The sequence below is a fragment of the Hylobates moloch genome, unplaced genomic scaffold, assembly GCF_009828535.3.
Source record: "Hylobates moloch isolate HMO894 unplaced genomic scaffold, HMol_V3 SCAFFOLD_1, whole genome shotgun sequence".
NCBI classification, from domain to species: Eukaryota; Metazoa; Chordata; class Mammalia; order Primates; family Hylobatidae; genus Hylobates; species Hylobates moloch.
In genome coordinates, this window is record NW_026652276.1 from 37141037 (window position 1) to 37165481 (window position 24445).

General features: G+C 37.5%; 1 protein-coding gene across 1 annotated transcript in view; it reads right to left on the reverse strand.

Moving 5' to 3' along the window:
* Positions 1–24445, reverse strand: part of PARD3B (par-3 family cell polarity regulator beta) — a 1040345-nt gene that overhangs the window by 666582 nt on the left and 349318 nt on the right. Inside the window, exon 3 of the mRNA XM_032754819.2 lies at positions 2310–2481. Coding sequence (XP_032610710.1) covers positions 2310–2481 — 172 coding nt within the window. The remainder of the gene's footprint in view (positions 1–2309; positions 2482–24445) is intronic.

The window sequence follows — 24445 nt, forward strand, 5'->3', positions numbered from 1 at the left end:
ACTCAAACTGCTAGAACCATGACAGTGGGTAAGGGATGATTTTTTTACATCATTCATCCTTGCCCAAATTTCTCCTGCTGATTCAGAGGAACCATCTGCATCAGCTTGCTAACGAGTTTAGATATGGTTCTCAGGGTGATGGGAAGCCAGTGAAGGTCGTTAAGCAGGGGAGTTATATTATATAATCAGATTTGTGATTTAGAAAGGCAGCTCTGGCAACAGTAGGGACTACAGAAAGCACATACTGTAAAGAAAGAGGTCAGTTTGAGGCCTCTGCAATAGTCTAACTGATGGCAAAGCTCTGGCCTGCTGTGGTGGCTGTGGACAAGGAAGCTGAATAGCTAACAGAGTGGGGGAGGCAGAAGGAAACGGTGGAACTGGAGGTGATGCCAAGGTTTCAGGCCAAATGGTTGGAAGGCAATGTTTCCCACCTAAAAGTGGGCTAGTCTCATCATTTAATCTGGTACTAAGTGAAATGAGATTGTAGACCAAGGAGTTTAGTATTTTCAGGGTTTTGGCATATATTCTCAAAGTAAACCCCAAGACAGTTATATTAGTTGGTTGTTTTAGGAATTGCATATCAGAGACAGTACAGCAAAATGGTTTCTCACACCACAGCCAGCAAGAGTTCAAATTCTGGTTCTGCCACCTAATAGCTATGTGATTTCTGCTGAGTTACTAAACTTCTCTGTGCCTATTCCTCAACTCTTAAAAGATAAAAATAATAAAAGCTGACTAATTAAGTATGACAAGGCTTAAATAAATGAGTTATTATGAGTAAGGAATTTAGATGGTATGTACTTATGTAATAAATATTGTTTTCTCTGACTTACCAAAAATCATATGGAAGAAGTAGAAAGTCCACTTTCAAAAAAGGAGAATCTCGGCTGACTTTTTTTTTTTTTGCATTCAATATTATGTTGTTCTAATATTCCAACAAAAAAGCTGAAGAAAACAAACTTTTTTCCCTGACAAAGCTCATAAGAGAGAGGTGAAAACAAATTCCCCAGCAAGGAAGTACTCTGAGGTTCGGCCATTTGAAGACCACAGTGCTTGCTTATAAATAGAATATTAAAATAAGCAAGAGCAATTTTCTCCTTTCGTCTTCCCTTATTGCCTAATTTTCCTCTCACACCATTTGCATAATGGATAAAAAGGCATCCATTATGCAAATGAATGATGGGGCTGTAAGGTTGCTGAAGCCACAAGGCTGGCTCCAGATGAAGAGAAGCTGCCAAAAAGCCCTCCAGCAGCCACGTTCCAGCAGACTGCTTCACTAGCTTGGTTCCAAAACATAGAGGAAAACCCACGAAGACCATAGGTCATTAATTTCCATTTGGTTTATTTTAAAAGGGGCACTACAGATGCTTTTCCAAAAATCAGTACAAAATATGGATTGTCAGCATTAGAGTATGTAAATTTAACTTTACAGTATATATTCTATTTCAAATGGGAAAATGAGTACTATGTACAATTCTAACCATTTTAAGCATATGTTTTCTTTGAAAAGAATAAGAAGCTGACCTTTGCAAAGGGGAATAAGCCTCTGTTCTGCTAGCTTGAGAATTCCCACATAACAGGTGCTCTAAGTAGTCTCAAAATGTTGCACAAACTTCCACAGGCATAAAAAGTTGTTTGAAATACCAAGATATTAGTGGATTCTCAAAAACTTTATGCTGCTAAATTGAGATAAATTTATCTTTAGGCGGTATCACCAAAACAGACATGTTATTTCTCTTGGAGTTGTAAACTGATTGAAACTTTAGAATAATATTTACTTTCTCCTTCTACAAATATAATGAAAAATAATTCTAAGCAAAATTATTGGATGAATTGTCTTGTCCGAATAAATCATCAGAAAAGAATTTCAAAACTAACTTCAAAACATTTCCCCCAGATTCTGAAATTATAGTTTGGGCAGAAAAAGACGGAGGCTAAGAAAATAAAGTGACCTTTATTTCTAGCATGGATTCTTTGATAAACCTTGGCTTTTCCCAAATGACCTTTTCTCAGGAACTTTTTTAAAAAGTTATATGATACAGGCAAACTTCATCATTTAGCATCAGACTCCCCCGTGTTACTTCAAGGGCATACAATTCTGCTTCACCTTCAGTTCAAGAAAAAGCTGCATCCACTTACCTAAGCAGCAGTGGCTGCAAAGAGCTATGTAAAAAAATAATTTAAAGAAAAGATAAACCACGATATAAAAATATTAATGGGATGAAAGTCACAAAGAAGAAACAATGCCTAATCAACAAGATGACAGATCTTCAGTCAGGTGAAAAGAATACCATAAACATGACACATACCTAGTTTTAGAGCAGAAGGAGTTACTTCAATCTCCCCACCAACTGGTTTAAATGCAGCCAGTTGGGCAGCCACTTCTGTCTCAAAAGCATCTGGGCTCTGCCGATCTGCAGGGTTTCCACTGGGGCTCTCAATCTTGTGGAGAGGTTCTTGTTCTTCAAACACAGCAATCAGCTACAAACAAATCCAACAACACTAATTACTTTGTAGGACATGCATACCACACGGACACTATCTAGCTGAATGTGATCTTTATTTGGTTTCAAAGAAAATCGCCTCATCAAACTTAAAATGTTAATGTTACTATACCACAACTCTTAATTTTTCAATAGTATTATGTCTATAAGCACCATGGTCAAGAAATAATAAATACTGATTTATTCATTTGTTTATTTTGTCTATTACTGAAAAAGAGAACCAATTTTGGCTCACTCTCTTAAAGGAATGAAATGGTTTCTTCCCCTTCCCACTACCCCACCTTCCTTAATATGCCTAAAAGGACTTCATTATCTCTTTATTAAAGAGTGCTTCCAAAAATGAAAGTCGAATATGCATTGAATAATAGACTTGAATAGTATAGGGATGGTATTCCAGTCTCAGAGACCTAAAACACATTACAAGATCCCTAATCGTATCTGTCCCTGTAGATACACTCTACATGCATATACACATACATACTTGTGTGTATACTTATATACAATTTGTGATCTTGTATAAATAGGTATCCCATTTTTGTACATGCCTTTGATTTTGTTCTTTTCCTTCATGATTGACTCTGTGTTGACTGGTTTAAGTCCAATGGAATTCTAAGTCCAATAAGACTCAACATCCTTACTTTTAATCTAATTATATGTCAATCTTATTTTAGGTGAGAACTATGCTTTCTACCGTTAATACAAAAACTCTAAATTGTCCATTTCCAAGTCATTCTTTCATTAAAATAAGAACACAGCCCTGAGAAATAATACCACACATCTACAACCATCTGATCTTTGACAAACCTGACAAAAACAAGAAATGGGGAAACGATTCCCTATTTAATAAATGGTGCTGGGAAAACTGGCTAGCCATATGTAGAAAGCTAAAACTGGATCCCTTCCTTACACCTTATACAAAAATTAATTCAAGATGGATTAAAGACTTAAATGTTAGACCTAAAACCATAAAAACCCTAGAAGAAAACCTAGGCAATACCATTCAGGACATAGGCATGGGCAAGGACTTCATGACTAAAACACCAAAAGCAATGGCAACAAAAGCCGACAAATGGGATCTCATTAAACTAAAGAGCTTCTGCACAGCAAAAGAAACTACCATCAGAGTGAACAGGCAACCTACAGAATGGGAGAAAATTTCTGCAATCCACTAATCTGACAACGGGCTAATATCCAGAATCTACAAAGAACTTAAACTAATTTACAAGAAAAAAACAAACAACCCCATCACAAACTGGGTGAAGGATATGAACAGACACTTCTCAAAAGAAGACATTTATGCAGCCAACAGACACTGAAAAAATGCTCATCATCACTGGCCATCAGAGAAATGCAAATCAAAACCACAATGAGATACCATCTCACACCAGTTAGAATGGCGATCATCAAAAAGTCAGGAAACAACAGGTGCTGGAGAGGATGTGGAGAAATAGGAACACTTTTACACTGTTGGTGGGACTGTAAACTAGTTCAACCATTGTGGAAGACAGTGTGGCAATTCCTCGGGGATCTAAAACTAGAAATACCATTTGACCCAGCCATCCCATTACTGGATATATACCCAAAGGAATATAAATCATGCTGCTATAAAGACACATGCACAAGTATGTTTATTGTGGCACTATTCACAATAGCAAAGACTTGGAACCAACCCAAATGTCCAACAATGATAGACTGGATTAAGAAAATGTAGCATATATACACCATGGAATACTATGCAGCCATAAAATTGATGAGTTCATCTCCTTTGTAGGGACATGGATGAAGCTGGAAACCATCATTCTCAGCAAACTATTGCAAGGACAGAAAACCAAACACCACTTTTTCTCACTCATAGGTGGGAATTGAACAATGAGAACACCTGGACACAGGAAGGGGAACATCACACAATGGGACCTGTTGTGGGGTTGGGGGGAGGGGGGATGGATAGCATTAGAAGATATACCTAATGTAAATGATGAGTTAATGGGTGCAGCACACCAACATGGTACATGTATACATATGTAGCAAACCTGTACTTTGTGCATATGTACCCTAGAACCTAAAGTAAAATAAAAATATACATATATAAATAAAAAAATAAACGCAAGGTATCTTTAAAAATTCAAGTAATCACACAGACACTACTGTATAGACAGTGACGACAGCTCTGTTGAAACTGCACTTTTGGCCAACAGACAGCACCAACATTCAGAAACTTCAAGGGTTTCTCATCAGCTGATGTAGAAAAGTCCAAATGTGAGTACATGAGGCAGCTCCAGGATGCTACTGTCATTCCAAAAAGTGCAATGTGTGTAAATGTAAAAACTGGTAGTACATCTTTAGATATTTTCTGTTCATTAAGTAAAACAAACCTACTTATGATTCAAGCATTTATTCAGGAAAGACACTCAAAGCCCCAGTCGTAGGGGAACCCTGTTGGAAATAGTATTAATAATAGAAGTGCAGGGTTAACCAATCAAAACATCATAAATTTCAAGTTCGGTCTTTCAAAAGAAATGAATACAATTAGGGATATGCAAATTGGTCATTCAAAAATAATTTTCATAATTGACTACTCATTTCCAGTATGGAGACTTCTTTAATTGGAAAATCCAACAATCCTCTCACCACAGAAAAGAAATGCTACTCCCAAGGGATTATTTTTAATTCTTGAAATTGAGCACATGCATTTTCTATCTGTAACTGGTAGCACTGATGAACTTATTTGAGATAAGACTTAAATAGATTAATAATAATGAAAGATTATTCTAGTATAAAATTCAGTAGAACGATATCTTTCTCATCATCCAGCCAGAATGAGTTTAACACTTTAAATTTTGAAAAGGAAAATGAAATCAACTTTTTAATGTGGTGGATGTATGATTTTCATCACTATTTCTGTTATATAATAACTTCAATTTTGTGTATTCATTAATTCTAACATATATTAGTAATGTTCATTTTAACATTTAACAAACCAATCAACTAGGCAATGGCATATTATATTGGTATTATGAACAGTTTAGTGTAAGCTAAGAGTTATATCTTACTCTTCTTTCATATGACATCCTTAACTCAGTATAACCCATGTGCCTTAAATATTGGAAAAACGAGAAAAAATAGAACATTAACTAGAAGTATAATACAAAAGCTTAAAAGTGATAACTCGTAAGATAGATATTTTTTCTTCAGATACTTCACTGTTTTCCATACATTTTATCCACACAAGTATACAGTGTATGCAGTAAGAATATTATACCTATTTATCAAATGGTAGAACAGAGTAGCTCCAAGATTTTGTTTCCCAAGGTCACTGACTGAACGGTAGCTGGTAGTGGAATCTAGTCTTTTTAATTTTCAATCCAGAGAAAGTATTTTCCTATACTTGTAGCTGTTTTCCAAAAAGAAAACTGTAAAAAGAGAGGCTACACTGAAGAATGTCTGTAATTTGTCCATTAGGGTGTTATGCCCTAAAGAATGTGAATTCCACTTTTTGGAGACACAGGCAATACATGACTTTTCTTGAAGATGATAATAGCAAGACCTGATGCTCCCCAAATCTCATAAGCTCTATGATTAAAATCAATTGCTTAGACTGTTACCCAATTAGCACCTAGTTATGGTGAATGGATGAAAAAGTCTCTATTCATGGGAAGAAGAGGACCAGCTCCTGATTTGTCATGGCTCCCATGGTTGCTTGCTGAACAGAGACTCTCTGGCATCCAGTCTTCATCTCAATATCTACAATATACACAGACTTATGCTTGTTTCAACAGTGATAATTGGTTTAAATCATATGTTGCAGGTCCTTGCTAACTAGATTACTTCAGTCATCTGAATACCTACATTCCTGGGCAGCAGACTCCCCAGAAGACAGTGTTACAGAGACTCATTAATTAACATAAACCACTGTTCTAGTCCCTCAACAGAAGGCATGCTGGTTTTTAAAGAATCTAGTGCATGGAAATGGCCTTCCCTTCTTGCCTTTAAACCCATTCAAAGTTATCTTTCCAACAGAGATGCGTTGAACATGAAAGAGGGAATTCTATTTAAAAAGCTTTTGTGTTAAGGTTTCGCTTAGAGTAAACTTGTATGGCATGTGGAAGAACTTTCACTGACACCTCAGGGGCTGCAGTAACCTACACCCTACACAATGCAAACAGGCAATGTTGGATTGGATGATTCCTCCTCTGCTGCCTTCTCTCTCCTTCTGGTCTGCCCTCCAGTCTCCTTCTATGATGCCAGTGTCCTCATGCCACCTACTGCAGTGCTGGCATTTCCAGGAGACCCCATAATCCAAAATGATCTGTTTATACAATCTTTACTTCCAGTCAAAACTCCTGTTTCCACAAGATCTCTGTCAGTATTTAAGCATCTAATCCCCAGACAGACACAGGAAGGTCAGTCTATGAATATGCAAGAAGTTCTCCCATCAAACAAACCAATGTCCTTCTCAGGATCCACTTACCACAGGTCCCACCCCATTTTTTGCCTTCCCTCTAAAGCAAAAATTTGAAAGCACTGTCTACACAGCAGTTTCCAATATCTCTCCTCCCATTCTTTAATGAAGCCACTCTAGTCAGGTTCTCACCCCTCAACTCCACTGAAACTACTCTTATCAAGGTCAAAAACAATCTCTAGATTCCTAAATCCAAAGGTGCTTCTCTGGCTTTACTTCAGGACACAGGTGATTGCTGCCTTCTCAAAGTACTTTCTGCACTTGGATTCCAGGGCACCAGTCTCTTGGTTTACCCTTATTTCACTGGGCCTCCATCAAATTTTCTTTTGGTTTTTCTTCTTCATCTTCTGGATTTGGTCTCTAAAAATGTTGAAGAGCATATGTCTAAATTTGTTTAGTGATATCATCTGTTTCATGGGTTAATATAACTCTATCGGCTGATAAATTCAAAATTTAAAGTGGTGCAACCCAGACCTTCTGTAAACTCCAGGCTCATTTCCTAATCTAACATGTCAAAAATGGAAAAAGTGACCTTCCAAAGCCTTTCCATAGTTCTTTACATCCCAATTAATGGTAATTCATCCTTCTAAGTTGCTCAGGCCAAACACCTTGTAGCAATCCTTCAACTCTCTTTCCCTCCCCTCTCGCTCTGTCTCTCATACACTCTATTTGACCACTTCTCACCATCTCCACTGTCACCACTTTGGACCCAGCTACCATGTGTTTCTTAACAGCCCCCCGACTAGTCCCCTTGTTTCTACCCACTGCCTCTTCCCCCTGTGCGCAACACAGCAGCCAGATTGACCTTGCTAGCATGAATTGGATCACGTGTCTCCTCTGATGAGACTCCTGTAATACTTTCCCACCTCACTTGAAGAAAAGCCTAAGTCTCTGCAATGGCCCATAAGGTCACTTGCTCCTGTTCCATTTCTGACCTCATGTTCTGCTGATCCCGCCCCTTGTTCTCAGGACTCCATCTAGGTGCACTATTGTCTTTGTACCTGCCTCAGGGTCTTTGCACTTGCTGTTCTCTCTGCTAGAAACAGTCTTCCACCAGACATCTGCAAGGCTTGTTCCTCGATCTTTCAGATCTTTAATCAAATGCCAGTCTTTCTCTGGCTACACTAAATTGCAGCATCTTCATTACTCCCTGTATTCCCCTCCTTTGTTTTATTTTATATCATGTGTATCATCCTGTCAGCATCACAGCTCTTCTTATTTTATTGCCTGTGTCCACACCTCACTAGAATGTATGCTCCATGAGAACCCTGAGTTTGTTATTGATTGTGTATCCCCATTGGCTCAAAGAGTGAATATGACATCATAGGTGCTCAATATATATTTGCTGAAAGAAATTAGTGAAATGAGGCGAACAGATATTAAAACCTAATATAGCAAAAAAAGATACCTAGATTTTTCATATATTTTTAGAATAAACAAAATTTTTTTTAAAAAACTGAATGTGTATAAATGATCCATATTTAATCTTAAGATGCTCAAGGTATCATCATCATCATTATTGTTGGTCTGGCTTTGGAAATTATGGCCGATAAATTCCTCCTTTTTTATTCAACACTGGGGGAAATTGCTTCTGCCACATCATACTCCAAAAATGGAGATTATCTATCTTCTCTTTCCTTTTCAGGCTCACTTTTAAAAGGGGGAGTCAGCCCATTTGGTCACTGGATGAAGCAGGGTGCAGGCTGAATGGAGAGGTGGTGGGATTTGCAGTCTGTCCCAGGCACTCCCTCACCCAGCTATCTGCCACTACACCACTTTGATTTATCTATTGTGAAGCTTTTTAAAAGTGTCGCTTAAAGTAGCTTAAGGACAAATGTGAATAAAACTCCAGAGCAAGTGGAGACGCAGCCTGAAGAGGCATGTCATAAGCTCAACACTGAAGTGCCCAGCTTTATTTTCAAAGTTGTGAAAATTTCACATTCTAGACCCTACCAGCTTTCTGTACTTCTTTTCAATATGAAAAGATTGTATGATTAAGGCATCAGGAAAGTGAAATGTTTATCTCATGATTTTGGTACCCCTGTTTGAGAGAAAGAGGGTCTCAGGAACACATCTACCTTCTAAACAGGAGTTAGGAAAACACATGGAAATAAATGCATTAACGTGGTATGTGTGAATTATTTTCAATAACTAGATATTAACTGCCAGGGCTGACTGGTGTTCCCAATTCAAAGATTAGGCACTAGCTTCATTAAATGTATGTATTCACCCCTATGTTACCCAGGGGTGATCTGAAAGGAACATCTGAAACTAGGATTCTCCTAGAAAAAAAGTGATATCCATAAACCTTATTTTAGACAATCATTCCATATTTTTCTCATTCCTTTACCTCGTAAAGGTAAAAAGAAAAGAAAAGTTAACAAGAACAAACGAACACTTTTACACTGTTGGTGGGAGTGTAAATTAGTTCAACCATTGTGGAAGACAGCGTGGCGATTCCTCAAGGGTCTAGAACCAGAAATACCATTTGACCCAGCAATGCCATTACTGGGTACATACCCAAGGGTATATAAATCATTCTACTATAAAGACATATGAACGCGCATGTTTATTGCAGCATTATTTACAATAGCAAAGACTTGGAATCAACCCAAATGCCCTTCAATAATAGACTGGATAAAGAAAATGTGGCACATACACACCATGGAATACTGTGCAGCCATAAAAAAGAATGAGTTCATGTCCTTTGCAGAGACGTAGATGAAACTGGAAACCATCATCCTCAGCAAACTAACACAGGAACAGAGAACCAAACACTGCATGTCCTCACTCATAAGTGGGAGCTGAACAATGAGAACACATGGACACAGTGAGGCGAACAACACACACTGGGGCCTGTCGGGGGGGGTGGCGGGAAAGGGGAGGGAGAGCATCAGGACAAACACCTAATGCATATGGAGCTAAAAGCCTAGACAATGAGTTGATAGGTATAGCAAACCACCACGGCAAATATATACCTATGTAACAAACCTGCACGTTCTGCACATGTATCCCAGAACTTAAAGTAAAATTAAAAAAAAATTAAAAAGAACTTTGGATAATTTACAACATCCATGACCCTGAATAACAGATCTGATCAAAACAGCCATGTACTCTGCAACTTCACTCCATCAGAATCCCTTCCAGGACTCAGATCTGTTTTTATTCTAAAACACTAAGGTTATTATGATCAATATCACTAGTAAAAGTGTGTGTGAACATGTGAGTGTTTTCGGGGGTGAGAAGGAATGGGGTAGAATACTAACTTCTTTGATAATATCCCTAACATGCCCAAATGCTGAGCATAGAGGCTGGTACACAATGAAAGGTTAAATTTAATTTCTTTTCCTACCATAGCTATCATTCTCTGGCTTCCAGACTGAGTCCCACTTGACTTGTTTATCCCTATTTTGCTTTCACTTTGTTGTTTCTCTTTAATCTCTTCATCACAGGACTGACAGAGGAACACAAAAAGTACCAAGATCAAACACAACCAATAGGTAATTTCTGTTTTTCTTTTATTCTTGTTCTTCATCATACGAGAACACACAACTTGTAGACAATACAGTACTCTATCGCTCTTCTGCCTAGCAGTACATGGTTTGTGCTGTCTGGTCTTTGCCGACTATAACTTGAAGCAATATACCAATGCCTTCAGTTTCTATGCTGACAAGTAAATATTTTAACGATAAATGCCATGAAGTACATTTATTGCAGAGTCTCTCAATATTCATGGTGTGGTTTATTCTGTTGCCAACCTGTAGCATTCTGTCATTTTTATAGCCTGAATTGTTATAATCTGATGCTATTATCTTTAGCCTATGTAGAAAATAAAAAAGAATCATCCAAATGCTACAGAGTACAATAAACTGTATTTATAATGGCATTTTTATTAGTGATTACACCAAGAAATATGTGGCTCTATTTTAATTACATGTCAAGTGAACTAATGTACTACTAAGAAAGGCTTATTTGCCACAGTGAGTTCTTTGGGTTAAACTGTTGAACTAAACAATGTATTGATATTTTTTACTGTTTCCTATATATTCCGTGTTACCAACTATCACGCTAAATTAAAAGACAAAAAAAAAAACCCAGTATCCTATAAAATAAAATTGGAATCATTTGTCTCAAATCTTAATAAACACAATTAAATCTAAGTAAGACTGTGAAATTACAACAATTTCACAAGTAGAGAAAAACACATTATCACCTTTGGGAAGGGAGTGAAACTGCAGAATTTCATTTAAATGTATGCATCTGCTTGTAACTAAATAACAATTGGCTATGTGAGCTAATTTTTATGCCACTTTAAACAAAGGTTTCAAAGTATGTTCTCTTCCTTCCCAGGATTTTGACAGCTAGCTAAAAGCATTTAATCCCGATTTTAAAAATTAGCAGGCTCACATTAGCATCTCCATCAGATGAAGAATCAGCTCTAGCATCCTCAAAGCAGGGACATAACAGCTCTGATTTTCAGAAAGTTCAACCGACAGTCAGTAAATGAGATAAACCTACTTTCATTTCCTCCCCAAACTGAAAATTCATATCAGGAACCTTCATAAACTTTACAGCTTTAAGCATTATTCTGAAGAAAATAACATGATTTATTCAACTGTACTGAAAACCCTATTTATCCTTATCACTTTTTAAAGATGCATCTGCTTGAATTATCCCATAATAACAAAAATATGCCCTATTAAATAACCACCCTTATTTCAGCCAAATATACATTTATTTCTTTTAAATTATGTAGTATGTTCCTAAAGAAGCCAGATACACATTAAACCCATCTTATAATGAATCACATTGTTTTTTTCTCTGACTTGAATTAAAATTTCAAAGATGACAAGTTGGAGAAAATTTTGAATTTGTGTCTGCTGTATTACTTACTTTCTTTAGGGACAATCACTCATGATTCATTAAACAACATGCACAACTCACATCTAATATACAAAGGGGAGGCCTGAGGAGCCCTTGTCTCTGTGCCCTTCACCATCTCTCGCAGTGGTAGGGCAAAGGGTGCCAAGGAGGTCAAGTGGCATCCATGAAACCCTTCTCCTAGAGATATCTAGGGATTAACTATGGAAAAAGCCAGAACAAAAGCAGGAGAAGTTTCAAGCATCACAGAATAACATAAATTTTCAAAAAGTTTAAAAACTCAATATACCTGCCTTGTCAATAACATTCTTGCTTCCCATGAATTGTGCATAATTTAAAAAACCAGACACAGGCAAAGGTGGAAGATAAAAAACTTGAGTTAAACTGTCTGGAAGATTCTCAAAGATGATCCCAATCTACTAGGTGGCCTCACTTGCCATTTACCCCATGTATCACTAGCTACATAGACTAATTTTTTCCAATCTCAAGGGCTTTGAATATCTTGGGAGGAAACAAAGACACAAGACAAGCTGGGATATTTAAAATGTGTGGACACACATACACATACACACACACACACACACACAAGTAGTTTTTCTTCAAGTTAATCTTAACTAAATTACATACATCTTACCTGCATTTTTTAAAGAATATTCTATTTGAAGCAAGTATATCCAACACTGGAAGACATAAAATAGTATATGGAAAATATTTCTAAATTATAAAGCACTATATACATTTACAATATTGTAATATCCATATTCAATATTATTTAACTAGCTCCATTTCATTTTCCCTCCTTCCCTACAACTTCTACTCTCTAACCAAACCAAAGATAGAATCGTCTAAGAAACATACTCCTTGGCAATCTCTCAGCCAAAGCATAATGCTGCCATCACCATCCATAGGTATGTCAATAAGTCCTTGAAGGCAATAACTTATTGGAACCTAAGGTTGGTTTATTTCTGCAAAGATCATTCTCCAACAATTAAATAAGCCCAAAGAGCACGGCAAGGGCCTGGGTTTGCTTCTGACTTCCAATCTAGCCTCCTGACATTTAACCATAACACTATTGCCAAGGTGGTCTTTCTAGCAAACAGATCTGGGTGTGCCATTGGCCCAGCTTCAAGTTCTTCATCATACATTGTCAAACTTTTGAAATAAAGTTTAAGTCTGCCATAATTATCTGCACCAGGCTCTCCAGTGTCCCACAGTGCTATATCCATGATTGTATCATCACCTGTCACATAGCATGAGGGTCCTTGATATACTTGTCCCTACCTATATGTCAACAGTAAGCTACTTAAAACTATGGGTCACATCAGTAAAAATATTTATCAAATACTTAGATAGCCTTTACTATGTGCTAGGCACTGTATTAAGTGCTGAAATGTATTATTTTATTTCATACTCATAAGAAATCCTATGATAAATCCACTGTTATTCCCATTTTACAGATGAAAAAAACTGAAGTACAACTGACTTTATATTCCAAGCTCCAAGTATGTTACTTGGCACATGGGAAAAAATTCCTTAGGTAAATGAATGATCTACATTTTCTGCTATATCCAAGCAGGAAAACAAAGCCTCTGTCATATGGATATCTTCACTTTGGTGTGGACACCATCTACCTACTCCTGACTTTTCCATCCTGTTAGGGATAAAGGTCACCTTCATGCCATATACGTTCCTATGCACAGCAAAATAGCTTCAGTCCATCCTTAAGGTTCAATGCAAAATTGCATTTAACAATTTACACATCTAAAATCTACTTAGTATATTATGATACCAACCTTGTCTCCTGGTGGACTACATATATGTATTTTATTTTCTTCCAGAGGAATTCTTTTGAAATTGTAAAACTAATTTGTGCATTAACAGACCTAGTTTTGAAACAAACACAACTGTACAGTGTTCTCTACGATGGCTGACTGTTAGAAGAACGCTGCTTATTTGTACTAATGACTGCAATCCAGCATGTATTGCTTAATTTTGTGGATTAATGAGTAAGCAATCAAATGTGATTTTAAGTCATGAATATAACAAACATACTATTCATTTATTTTGACAAGTATTTTAATTTATGAGACTTGGCTACAAATAGAGCAGCCTATTTTGTAAAAGAAAAAAAAGGAACCTTTCTGCTTTTAAGACAACCCAACAGCTCTCAGATAATAAACCTCTACAGAGAATGGTGACAAAGCCGCCACCTTCTAAAGACAGATAAAGAACTGATAGTTTGATAGAAAAAACAATATCTTACTACATCATTAAAAATTTCAAAGAGATGGATTTTGCATGTACTTGAGCTGTAAGAATATCTTCAGGGTTTGCAAACCACACTGAATGTTCTGACTAAAATAGGTCAGTGCTGGCCAGAGCAGGTGCAATGGGCATACCTGCCCCCTGGCCTGTCACCCTGGTAGCCTATAACACAAGTTTTGGCAGCTTCATATGTCCTGGGGATGGCCTCATATTCCAGGCCAGAGATCCCCCAAGGCCAGGTAAGGTAGTGAGTGGACTGCAAATATGGAGAAGGTCACAACCCCCTGAAAATTAGCTGGTGATTAATTGGTACTACATTTCACCAGAATGGTTAGGGAACTGACTCTTTAGCATGAACACATTTAGCAAATTGGCCTGAGCTCCCGCTGATTGACCTCATGACAGGCCCAATGATGTTCTACCTTCTCCAGCATTTCATGACAGCTGAGCAACTGGTGGAGACTACAGAAAGGTCAGCATATAGCCTGATTGGAGGATGAGGAAGTACTTCTCTTAAATATTCCATTTAGACTCAGACCTTCCTTGTCATGGATGACAAGGCTTCAAAGCCGATATTTAAAAAAATTAACACTGCAACTGCAGGTGAGTTTAGCTGCTGAACTCCTTCTGTCTGAGTGGAAGTGCTAACCTTTTCCTTTAGCTTCTAATTGCTCTATATCTCCTTAACTAGTGATAATATGGCCAACCCTGCTGGGATGGGTGTTGACTTTGGGAGCATCTAAATGTCAAGATTTGTAATTATGATTGTGGGTGTATTAAACCAACATAGAATGATGCCTCGCTAATTGGGGCCCGAAGACAAGAAGGCTGGGGTCCTTGCTCCTTCCTCACTGTCATAAGTGGTGTAGCACCTCTTTTCTAGGAATAGTTGACTTTCTGGGTCTTGTCTCTAATCACAGACAGTCTTTGCGAGTTAGTTTTAAATTTATAAATTTAGCACAAAAGGTCTTCCAAAAGCACCTAAAATATAAGCACATAAAACTATGACTTGTTTCTAAATCAAAAAGTGAAATACACTGAGCATACTTATTATGGCAAACAATGGAACAGAAGTTTTGAAATTAGGACTGGACCCAAAAATCCAGGTTGCTGTGGCCATTGGCAATACTGGGTTTCCGAAGCCAGTCCTCAACTTAATACTCCCAGTCCTAATGGCCACTTTTGTACTTTCCTACTTTCGGTGTTCACAGTTTCCAAGCAAAAAGAACAGTGTAGGGGCAAGATATGATGATGTAACTCCCCCAGATCCCTCCAGCAAATTGTGTCTGTAGTGTGTCTGTGTGTTAGAGAGAGAAAAAAAATGAACAAAACTTCAAAAGGATTAAACTTTGGTGCTTTCCCTCCAGTCTTTTTTTCTCTCTCTCTCTCTCTCTTTATGTTAATATATATATGTCAATTCACAATGCATAACACCCAATTTTGTTTCTGATATTTTCAATTACTATTTTTCTTATGAGCAACTTTCCCTAATTGTAATCCGTAAAGACAAATAAAGAAAATTCATATGGTTGAATAATATTTCATCGTATATTCAGCCATCTTGTAAATGCTGTAGCATTCTCCCATTCCAGACATACGAAAGCATAGGTTGTCTTTGCCTAGTCCAGATACTAAGTGTTATTTCTAATAATTACTAATTTTGCATATAAAATTATATCCTGTTTAAACTTCAATTATTACTAGTGATATTGACTGTCTCTGTCTCTCTCTCTCTCTCTCTATATATATATATATATACACATATATATATATATGTATATATATACACATATATATATATATGTGTATATATACTTTTTTTTTTTTTGAGACTGAGTGTCACACCTGTCACCCAGGCTGGAGTGCAGTGGCAAGATCTCAGCTCACTGCAAGCTCCGCCTCCCGGGTTCACGCCACTCTCCTGCATCAGTCTCCTGAGTAGCTGGGACTACAAGTGCCCACCACCACACCTGGCTAATTTTTTGTATGTTTTAGTAGAGATGGGTTTCACCATGTTAGCCAGGATGGTCTCCATCTCCTGACCTCGTGATCTGCCTGCCTCAGCCTCCCGAAGTGCTGGGATTACAGGCATGAGCCACCACGCCTGGCCGTGATATTGACAATATTTTTATGAGCTATTTTTACGTCTTCAGTAAAGTGTCTGTTTATACTCTTTGCTCTTCTTTTTCACTTTGTTTTTAGTGTTTCTTATTAACACGTATAAGTACTTTTTATTTTAAGTATATTGAAGTTGTCTTTTATTTTTGCAAATTTATTTTTTGCCAGTTTACCTTTCAATTTTGTTTATGATGTAAAATTTTTCATTACATGGTATTCCATTCACTTAAAACCCCTATTAAATCTTCAAAGGTCTCTTGTAAATAGGCACTCACCTGGAACCAGTAATATTTTATGATGGGCAAGTAGTAAAACAATGTTGCTTTCATTTAATTTACTACTTTGATAGTCCCTTAAGAGAGAGCAGGTGGGAAGTGTTTTGATTGATGGGCCTTTGGTTTTTAAATCACACATTCATATTCTAAACAAATACAGATGGATAAAAGCTATTACAATGAAAATATGCACAAATAAAATTTTAACATTTTTATGATTGCATAATCCAAGTGTCTATCATTATTTTCTGCAAATTCTTTATGTTGAAATTTCATATAATATGTCCATTACTAACACGGGGTAAATCTACTCACAAAACTCATTTTAAAAACTTTCATGTACTTCAAAACTTTAAGCTTCCATTAGTTACTTTTTTTGTTCCCCAGAAAAAATAACATTTTATGTATTTTAGCCTTTCTTCCACAATCCCCCACTATCCAGTCATCAATCATCTTTGTTGCTTTCCTGTAAACTATCTCCTTGTTCTTCAAGTTGCCAAGGATTAAAAACTCTAGAAAGGATCTAACCAGTGATAGTGATGGGTTAAAAATAAAAAAAGGATGTGTCTGTGAGCATGTATCTTTGACTCTCACCAAAGTCCTCTTTTCATCGTTTCTTGAACAGCATATTTGCCAGGATTCAGCTGGTTTATCACCCTGATGACTGCTTGCTTTCTAACCACATTCTCTATTCTACCAAAATGGTTTTGGTTCTGTTCTATCATCCAGTTGACTCTGACAATCCCACTCTTATGCAAATTTCAAACTTAATATTTATTTCATTTACATGTAGGTAACATATGAAACACTTCTCAAAGAATCAGGAAACATGGGTTCTCTCAGAGAGTTCATCTATTAAATAAGTAATGGTCTAATTATAAATACACAAAGTGAACTTAAAAATATGAACCCAGAACAATATTTAAATGACTATATAAACGGGCTAAAGAAGTGGTGTTTCAATGAGATAACAGATAATAATACAGTTAGGAGAATGGTGTCAGAGGTGTACTTGCTGGCAGGACGATTTTAGGTACTGTTCAGTTGAAGGGATCCACTGGATTGAGGAACAAACCTGAAGTCCCAGTAACAGAGATCTACATACTATGAAATAGTTGACAGACATATGAAAAATTGTGGCGTGGTGTCATCAAATTCATGAATCTAGGACTGAGTACATAACTTCTGGGGCCCAGTGTATAATGAAAATGTCTAGACCTTGTTCTAAAAATGTTAAGGACTTCAAGATGATGACATTAGATGATTAAACCAAGCATGGGCCTCTTATAAGCATGGAACATTGAGGTCATGTGCATAGAAAGTTGGCCCTTCTTGAATTATATGACTCTCCATGCTTATTCTGGTTTCATATTTCCCAAGCAGTCTCTGTGATTTGACTTCTTCCCTCAATTGCCCAGCAAGGAGAAGATACTGGCTAGAGGATATAAAATCTCTAGTCCCCTTAGTAGGTTTTATACACCTTATAGTCCCAGTGAACCTTGCTAGTTGAAATCAGAATGCTTGAATAAAAAAATTCCAGAGCAGTGAGAAGACAGAGTTGTATGCTTGGATTCCAGATTGTGGTTTAAAAAACAAACAAAGAAAAACAAGGTTTCAGTATTTAGCGCCTATGAGATCTCTTCTGCAATCTCCCAAATCTTTGAGGAGTCTTCCATTTCAACATCTAGTTCATATTTCTTGACTGAAAATATAGCACTAGCTTAGAAGACAGTTTAAGTCAAAGGTAAATGCAGAGATGTCTTGTTTCATTTAAATACAAAAGAACTGAAGAACAGGTTATTTTCCATCAATTTCCAGGATAACATCTCAGTTTCTTTCCAGGGTCTCCCAAGGCCCCCAAAAATGGCCTGGAACTGAATGCAGCCTCCTTTCCCTGCATGCACTCAGCTGTGTTCTTCAGCACTGGCCTCCTCCCACCCCGCACGCCCTCGCATCTACTGGTACTCTTTCTTAGAATCCTTCAAGTTTGGGAACCTAGACTCTGCAGTCACACTGACTCAGTTCAAATCTGGGCTCACATCACTTTCTAAACGTAGGGAAGTTATTTAGCTTCTCTGAGCTTCAATTTCTTCATCTATACAATGAAGAAAAGTATAGCAGCTAACATTTACTGAATGTTTACCATATTCAAAGCACATAGTATCAGACTGTATTATCTCACCTATTTCTCCTACCAGTGCCAGGAGGAAGTTCCTATCAATATATTCAAAATAGGGGGGCAGGTTAGGTTTACACGACCAGTAAGTGATAAAGCCAGGACTGGAAGCCATCAGTCAAACATCAGCATCTTCGCATTATTCTGTGCTTACCTCGCAAGTTGTTGTATAACATGAGATATGACTTTGCATAGTGCTTGGACACAAAGGAACTGCTCGTTTAATGCTAGCTATTATTGTAATCATCACTATCATTATTGATCAAAAGTCTTATTCATCCTTTAAGACCCAACTTAATTTGTATCTTGGACAGTATCTTGTATCTAGAGAGCACTTAATAAGTGGGCATCTAATGAATAAATTTATCATACTATGTTCTAATTAGAAATAATCAAAGTCAACTTTAAGAGACCAAGCAACTCCCAGCCCAGGCCAATAGGTGACTGAACATTTAACTAATAAGATAGACTTGATTTATAAAACTTAAATAAACTAACATCTCAAAAATTTTCCAGCAGAATGTGCATAAATTTTCAACAAATTTATAAAAGGCATTTTTAAATAAAAAAATGCTATTAGTAGGCATATCACCATGTCAGATGACAACTATCACAAGAAAAATTAAAAGGAAAACAAAGGCTGAGTACTGTGGCTTATGCCTGTAATCCCAGCACTTCAGGAGGCTGAGGTGGGAGGGCTGCTTGAGCCCAGGAGTTTGAGACTAGCCTGGGCAACATGGCAAGACCCCACCTCTACAGGAAATTTAAAAAAAAATTAGCCAGGTGTGGTGGTATGCTCCTGTGGTCCCAGCTACTTGGGAGGCTGAGGCAGGAGGATCACTTGAGCCTAGGAGGTCAAGGCTGCAGTGAGCTGTGTTTGTGCTACTGGACTCCAGCCTGGATGACAGAGAGAGACCCTGTCTCAAAAAAAAGAAGAAAGAAAGAAAGAGAAAAAGAAAGGAGGACAAAGACAAAAATGCTGGTTAAACCGAAAGAGGAGAAAAAAAGACACCAATTACAACATAATATCCATCCTACATTTTGTACCTAGAGTTTCTACCCATGGGATATTGATATTGGGGTTAAGAGAAATAAGTCCCATTTCCATAGAAGCACAGGATAGTCTGCTATGGAAATATATCTCCAAATGTAATCTGTTTTCAATAGTTTTATCTCATAAAAATATCTCTGGAGTATGAGGAAGTAAAGATGCTTGCCATTCTGTGGTATCCTTTCATGCAAGTTTCATGACTGGAAATTCTACACAGCATTTTCTCAGAAAGTACTCCAGAAAACCAGTACAGTTCATCAACTTTAGTTCAGAAAGTCTCTATTCCTATAATTTATTTTGTTTGTGTAGGAAACAAAAGACTTGAGAAGGGTCCTGTGAGACATGGAAAAATACCATTATCTGTCAAGGATAAACATGTTTTCTTCCCAAACCCTGGAAGTCAGTGAAAATGGTTTCATATAGTGAATCACCAAAAGAAAAAGCCCTATTTTTATCAGACTAAGACAAATAATTTGTATGAATCAAGAGGGAAAATAGAAAGTGAGTGCAGACAACCAATGGTGAACACCTGATATTGCACTTAGAAAACCCTGTAAGATAAATACTGGGAAACTGGAGAAGAGTCTGCTGGAACAATAGGTTCCTTTTTTTGTTTTAATGCTCATGTTCGGCCTCTGTGTGCTGGGGAAAAATTGTTTTAAATGTGTTCAGAACTGGGAGCTTTTTGGCAAAGGCGAACCCATTTATCTAGTCAAATCTAAACGGAAGTCTCAAGTAAGTGCTCCATGTAACATGCAAATTATTCTCAACTGATGTAGCTAAACTTGACAAATGTAAGTCCAAAATCACACAACTTCAACGTCTTGCTTCTAGCTTATGGGGAGAAAACGTCATTTATTTGTAGCTGCCAAATACTATATTCTCACTAATTTAATAAGCAGCCACCATTTTCTCTGCCTCTGAAAATTTATGTTGGTCTTTGGACAGGTCTGGCTGCCTTTTTAAATCTAGTGGTCTGTGACCATGGAAGGCTTTAGCCAAAGGGAAAATGACTCCATAAATCCTCAGAGGCTGTCTCACATTAATTTATAGTTGGAAGGCTCCAGGACCATATGAAAAGCCTTTAAACAAGAAAAATCAACACATACCAACACATATGTATTGGAAGTCATCCTACCTTACAACAGGAAGTATTTCTAACTCTTTAGAAAGCAAAGCATGTGCAAACATAGCAAGATACACACTTGGCAACACCTGTAGAGACCTGATACTTAATTATGAAAAAATCTGGTCACATTACATCATGAAGGACATTAGTACACAAAGTAGTTTTTGGTGCAAAATTACGATTATGATATTTCTGCTCTTGAAGTTTGCAAACATTAGACCTATTCATCATGTCATTACTGGAAAGCAAATTAAGTTGCTTTAGAAGATGACATGTCATTTTCCTTTAGAACTTATGGTAGATCTCTTTAAATCAACAAAGGTGTTATTTCATAACCTCTCAAACTTATCTTGCAGGTAAAATGCATGGAAAGAATCTTTAGACTATAGATAAGCCATCTATTTAAATAAAACAACTAAGGCCTGGAAAAAGTCAGTGAATTTCTAGAGACTTGTGGCTAGTTAATAAGTAAACAAGGAAAAGACTTTAGCCAAAGGCTAAGACAGGGAGGGGAGGGGAGGGGAGGGGAGGGGAGGGCAGGGATACCTTGAAAGTAGGTCCAGAGTTGTCCTATGTACTGTAGTTCCCACTATTCTGGCTTGGCATACACCCAACATACTTTACTTATTTACTAACTTTCTTAGCTCCTAAAATTATTTAATATGAGACTCCTGGACTCCTGCCCTATGTTTAACTAGAATATGTAGAGTTCTTTTCACTCTACACTTACTCCATGAATAAAATGTCATTGACAAAATGAGACTAGACTCTGAAATTCTCAAAAAGACTGTAAATTCATTATCATTTGTAAAATAAGTGATACTCCCTATAGACATAATTCCCTTCTTAAGTCAACTGTTTGGCATCACTAGCAAATTACATATGCAGAGCACTGCCTCTGTCATGGTTAATGTTATGTATTAATTTGACTGAGCCGCAGGGTGCCCAGATATTCGGTTAAACCTTATTTCTGGGTGTGCTAGGAGGGTGTTTCTGGATGAGATTAACATTTGAGTTAGTAGGCTGAGTAAAGCAGACTGCTCTTCCCAAAGTGGGTGGGCCTCATCCAACCCACTGAAGGCCTGACTAGAAATAAGAAGACTGAGTAAGAAAGAATCTGTCTCTGCTGCCTGACTGCATGAGCTGAACATTTTGGTGTTGTTTGTTTTTGTTTTTTTTCCAGTCTTCGGATAGGGACTGGAACATGAGCTCTTCTTGGGTCTTCAGTTTGCTGGCTTCTGGACTGGACTTTACACTGTCAGATCTCCTGGTACTCAGGCTATCTGACCAGGACTGGAATCATATGTCAGCTCTTCTAGGTCTCTAACTTCCTGGCTACAGATCTTAGGTCTTCTCTATTTCCCTAATCATGTGAGCCAATTCCTTATTATTTATCTATCTACACATGCACAAGCCTAGTGGTTCAGTTTCTCTGGAGAACCCTGACAGTACATCCTCTTTACCCAAAGGTCAAGCAACTGGCAACATCCAAGCATTAGAACAAAGTCCAAGACCTAGAAGCAAAATAAATCTCCTCAGTGTTCCCTACAATTACATAGAGGTTGTAAGATGGTCAATGATGGAATCTCCAGGCTAGAGTTGATTAATAGAAAAAATGGAAAGAAAGGGAAGACTTTATATATTTAAAGCAGAAAAAGCAGAGCTAAAAGGAAACAGAGCAAAATTAAAAGCAGATACAGAACTATGTATCCCAGCCTTGACTGTGCCTCAATGAGTGAGGAAGGATTAAAATGTGTTTAGTAGCCCTGGATGAGAAACTAGATGAAGTACTTCAATTCCTACAGCCAAGAGACACATCTTCAGTACTTGTAACAGGCCAAGCACTGTGTTAAGAACTGAGCATATAATTCCTCATTTCAAGAACCTATCAATTCAGGAAGGAACAGGAAGGGCAGATGAATATGCAAGTCAATATAAATATTGTAACATGTGATGAAATAGTTGAATGAGCAAAATACCAGGCCAGAAAAGCAAGAGGAAAGATTTATTCTATGTTTGCAGGGAACCTGTTAAGCAAGGTATAGAGGGGAAGATGACATTTAAGCTAGTATTAATTAGTGTGATTTCACTGGACAATGGGATTGAGAAGCCCTTCAAGGCAGAAGAAACAATACACACAAACGCATGGGAGCACGAAATTGCAAATTCACTATTTGCAAAAAGCCAACCAACTAGCAGGATGTGTTTTGAGTGTAGGTCTCTGGAGGTTGACAGGAAAAGAAATACAGGAATTAAGGCTAAACTGAAAGGTTAGAGACAGAAAGCAAAAGACCTTGAATGTCTTGCCCAGGGATATTTTTCCCAATATTTGTACTGGGTTTTGCGACCTATAATTTGTGCTTGTGTTTGTTAGACCTTCCATCCTAATAACCCTATGAAGAAGGCCACTGAACCATCTCCAATAAAATTTTATAAAATCAATTAAGGGAAGAAAACATTCAACTAGGCTTGCAGCACAATCAGAAGCATTCACTGAGCCCACTTGCCCTTTGGCACACTTCCTTGTAGCTAGTCTCTGCTTATCACTCCAGAATAACATAGCCCTTGTCACAAGACTGTGTTCCTTTTCTGTTCTATAGATAAGATCTAAGACATTGTGAGATGAGAAGTTTTCCCTTTGAGGAGCTTCTCCTTCAGGTTCTGCATAGCAATAAAACTACCAGAGCCAGCTGGTCTGAAGGGCTCAGCAAGGAGCTGACAAGTAAGCAGTTTCTATATCCTGGTGATTTCATCCCCCTGACCTGAACCAATCAATGACCCCAATTTTCTAGTCCATCACCCTCCATGATCCCCTTAGGAACCCAGAGTCCCTCAGGAAAACAAATTTAAGGTTTGAAGATTCTTCCTGTCTCCTTGCTTGATGGCCTTGCCATTATCAAGCTCCTTCTCTGCTGCAAACTCTGCTGACTCAGTGTATTGGTCTGTTGCTGCACAGTGAGCATATGAACCTGATGGTAGTGTAACACTACCTTAAATCTTTTTCTGAGAAAAAGATTTGATGTAAACAGACACACTATGCAAAAGTGGTATGTAATGTACAGATCTCTCTCATTGTCTCCATCCCAGGATATTCCCAACAAAAGATTAAAATACAGTTTGGGCACTTGGAATTTGAATTATCTGACCAATGCACTTTGTGCAATTTTTTCTCTCACTCCCCCAAATTTGTGGCCAGTGGAAGTGTTACTCTAATGTAGGCCCTGTGAGGTAAGCTGGAGAGAAAAAGAAAGGGAGAAGGCCATGGTAGAGGAATAAAGAGTGAGGGCAAGTGGGTAGTCTTAATCAGGTGAGGTCAGGTACAATTAGAACAAAATCACTCCGTCAGCAACCAAAATAGCAAACCTTTTCAAAACAAAGCTTTTCTAAAATTTGGAAAACTCACTATTTTTAAGTTAAAAGTAACTGATTATAAAATATCAACATTGGATTAAATAGCTGCATTAAAATATAAAATTATAAAGTAGCTGATTAGCTGATGGGCTGATTAGCCAGGTGCCTTGCCTTGACCACATGCCTGAAGAACACCAGGCTGAATGGGATCCCTTTCCTCAGACAGGACTTTCACA